Source organism: Trifolium pratense, linkage group LG6, assembly GCF_020283565.1.
Source record: "Trifolium pratense cultivar HEN17-A07 linkage group LG6, ARS_RC_1.1, whole genome shotgun sequence".
NCBI classification, from domain to species: domain Eukaryota; kingdom Viridiplantae; phylum Streptophyta; class Magnoliopsida; order Fabales; family Fabaceae; genus Trifolium; species Trifolium pratense.
Genome location: NC_060064.1, coordinates 34,061,254 through 34,064,924, shown reverse-complemented (window position 1 = coordinate 34,064,924; position 3,671 = coordinate 34,061,254). Strand labels below are relative to the sequence as shown.

At 32.6% G+C, this 3,671-nt stretch overlaps 1 protein-coding gene across 1 annotated transcript; it reads right to left on the bottom strand.

The window, feature by feature from the left end:
- Nucleotides 1-1,716: 1,716 nt before the first annotated feature.
- LOC123888802 (uncharacterized protein At5g19025-like) lies at nucleotides 1,717-3,063 on the bottom strand. The gene has a single exon (XM_045937986.1). It carries the CDS (start codon nucleotides 2,711-2,713, stop codon nucleotides 2,048-2,050), a length of 666 nt encoding a protein of 221 aa, XP_045793942.1. The 5' UTR covers nucleotides 2,714-3,063; the 3' UTR covers nucleotides 1,717-2,047.
- Nucleotides 3,064-3,671: the final 608 nt, after the last annotated feature.

Genomic DNA, 3,671 nt, shown 5'->3' with positions numbered 1-3,671 from the left:
TCTCGGCCGTTGATTATGATCAGTGAGGCAGCAAATCTGATTCCATACATACACATAGCATTCGAAAAGAAAGGAGATATTGGAAAGAGATACATTTCAAATTTCAACAATAAATATATAATAATAATAATAATAATATTTCAAATCAATTTGTTATACAATCTGAGAACTGCATATTAGCATCCCTACCCTCCATTTATCCATCAACTGCAAGAGATAAATTTGTGCCATAACCTTAGTTTAAGGTCAATGCAAATGAAAGAATTCAATGCAGATGTAATGCTACCAACATTTTAACAAATCTACAAACACAAACCAAAAGGGCTTGTTCAGCAAACATGACATTTGTTTTGCAGTTACATTGTGCGCATATTTAGAATAAATTTGCTATCAGTATGTGGAAATATTGGAAGCCAAATCAATCCTTGCAAGTAAAAATAACAAGAAAGGCAACTAATCATTCCCAATAGAAAGGGGCCCTATTAATCTGATGTTCAGCCAAGAGAAGTAAGTAAAATCTAACCAACGATTGTTTCAGCTAGGATTCGAATTCGGATTTTTTCAATGATTCGACCTTAACTAAAACTCATTAACCGCTTCAGCCAAACAACTTGGTTTGGCATCTAAGTTAGTCATTCTTGCACATCAAGTTAGTCTTTTATGTATAAAATCGTTGACAATATTGGACTGAACTTCACTTTTCATCTATGGTCTGATAACAAAAGTTTTACATGAACACTCATAAAGGTAAACTATATTCTCAATTCATCAAAATCACATGAAAATAACAATTATAATCTACAATCCATCAAAATTAACCTGGTCTTTCTCATATTTTATCTAAGATTGTGGTCTCTTTGTTGTCAACTCGGGTTTAATAATGGTGTTGAGTGGTGAAACATTCTTTATACTAAATCATTTATTGGTCATGTAAGCAGATCTATAACAGAAGTAGATGAGGAGTGAATGTCAGTCCAATAATGTAAACATTTTGAAACATGAATGATGAAAATTGACACGAAATAAAGATAACGACAAATGACATAAAACACTAAAGGAGCATCAATGCGATTTTGCCTACAATCAATTTTCTGAAAAGTTGATTCAAATACATGATACCTGTAGAAAACATGTCTTGCACTTAAGTAGTCCACTCCATGGTTCAGATCATACTAGGCACAACCTATCTTAGAAGAGTAGGCCTACAATGGCAATCAAAATGATAAAACAATTTACATAGTCAATGGAGAATAAAATATGTAGTAGAATAACATATATGTAGTAGAATAAAATATTTGAAAAAAATAGTAAAATCAAGCAAATCAATTTCATTTTTAAACAACATTTCTAAGATCAAAACATCACCAGGGAAAGCTGTATGTTCATAAAACCAGAACAACAACAACTTACTCCATTTGTAACCCTGCAGCCTACAAAAAGATTGGCAACTTCAATGCTGAATACTTATCACAAAACCTAAAAGAACTTCAAATCTGTAACCTATGAAGCACAAAAACACAACACCTACCTATACACATATACACCGGTAATAATTTAAGAAATTGAATGTAGCCACATGTATTGGCGTCGATGACATTGTGACACATGTCAGTCACCAAACACACCATCATTCTGAAGTGTCGGTACTACATAGTTTGTAACCATGAGAAATGATAGAATATCATAAACACCAAATTCAAAAGAACAAAAACATAATTGCATAGTAATGTAAATCAGATTAAAGTATTCTGATATTCCAAAGTATAAATAACCAAATTGTGTATGATTCGAAGTTCCTTACAACTTATTGCCAAGACAGGCTTATTTAAAAACAATCTAAATCTCTAATAGAATGACCATCAATGAAGCACTGACACAAACACAAACATCGAACACATCCACATGTTTGGTGTACATGTCGGTGTTACATAGATGACCATGACCATATAACTATAACCAACTCCTCTTCCCAATTCGGATTAAATTATGTATTCAATTATTCTCTCCTTCCTATGAGTTAGGAGTCTTTTCTTTTTCTTTCTGTATCCTATTTCTTGATTTTTCTATTCTTCTTAGGTCCCGGAACTTCTAACCTACCAACAGAACAACCACACTTTCCTCTAAGAACAAGAACGGCCCTTCCATTAATAGGTGCCATCTTCTTAAGCTCGGCTTCGAGTTCGCGATGATGATCACAAGGAATCTTAAAAAGACCCTTTTTAATCCCACCACCATCTTTACCCAATGAAGGTGAATTCTTAACACAATCTTCAGTTTCCAATTGAATATCAAACTCAGCAGCATTCTTCAAACCCTTACAATTAGGGTTCCCACATTTCCTTGATGTGTAAGACACAAAAAACCATGTAGCACAGACAGCACAAGAAACACTAACCGCTAATGAAGCATAGATCACAGGAGCAACAGCAACTTCTTCTTTCACCAAATCCATAATCAAACCACAAATTTTGTAACTTTCACTCATCACAAATTGAATATAAGGAAAAACCAAGAACCCTAGAGCGGTAATAACAGCAATAAATATAACCACATCAACAACCGCCGAGCGAGATCGTTCGCACGGGGGAATCTGAAGAGAATTGAGTGTCTTACGGTTCCTCGATTTTCCTAAATCGAGGGAATTCGCCATGGATGATGATAATTGGTCAACAGAAGACTTGCAAATAGAAATTGAGCTATGGAAATATACCATTTCAATCACAGAAACCCTAAAATTGGATCAAATCAATCAAATTGAATCGACCCAGTTCGATTAAAACTGAAAAGATTGGGAATTTGAAGTGATCAAATAAGATTGAATTGAAGAATTGCTGTGATTGATTGTTGTGGCCTTAATCAATGGATCCAAATCAAAAGAGTGAAATTTTTTGGGGATTTTTTATTGCTATGAATTGAATTTGAGATTGATGAAGAGAATTGAAGAAAAAGTATGAAATTGGAAGTGGGTTTAGGTTTGGCCGGCATGAAGGGTTGCAGAGAGCATAAGCAGACGAAGAAGCATCACTGCTTCATTGTTTTTGCTATCATCGCATATTCTTCTTATAAATATTACACAATTTTACAATACTAAATTTAAATTACACTTTTAGCACTAAAATAATTGCACTTTAATATTTTTCCAAAAATGAATTTTGACTCGATTTTTACGATTGATTTTTGCCTATGGAAAATTTTGATTTTATTTTGTTGATACAATCCAAAAATTTTGATTGACATGAGTCCACATGATATTTTGTGTCCACAAATTTTCTTTTAAAAAAAACTCTCGTTTTAAATGGGACATCGTAAGTGGGTAGTAAAATTGGTTTAGTCGATTTTAGAGGCTGGATAACTCTAAACACAAAAGATAACTCAATCTCAAACCCATTATATATATATAAAATCACAAATGCTAACACCTCTTCTCTGCTCTCACTTCTTCTGAATCTCTTAATTTTCTTTGTTTAGGTTAGATTTACATAAACTTGAATCTCAATCGATTTTAATCAAATTCATGGATAACTCAATCTCGAACCAATCATATAAAATAAAATCATAAATATGTTTTAAAGATATTAATTACGATAAAAATTTAGTTGATGGTCCCCTTAGATTAGTCAGTTAAAAAAAAATTAAATACGATAAAAACTTTTTTTATAATATACTAGTAA

What these genes read in the sequence shown, in the direction of transcription:
- LOC123888802 (XM_045937986.1), bottom strand. Translation starts at nt 2,713, where the DNA reads ATGGTATATTTCCATAGCTCAATTTCTATTTGCAAGTCTTCTGTTGAC.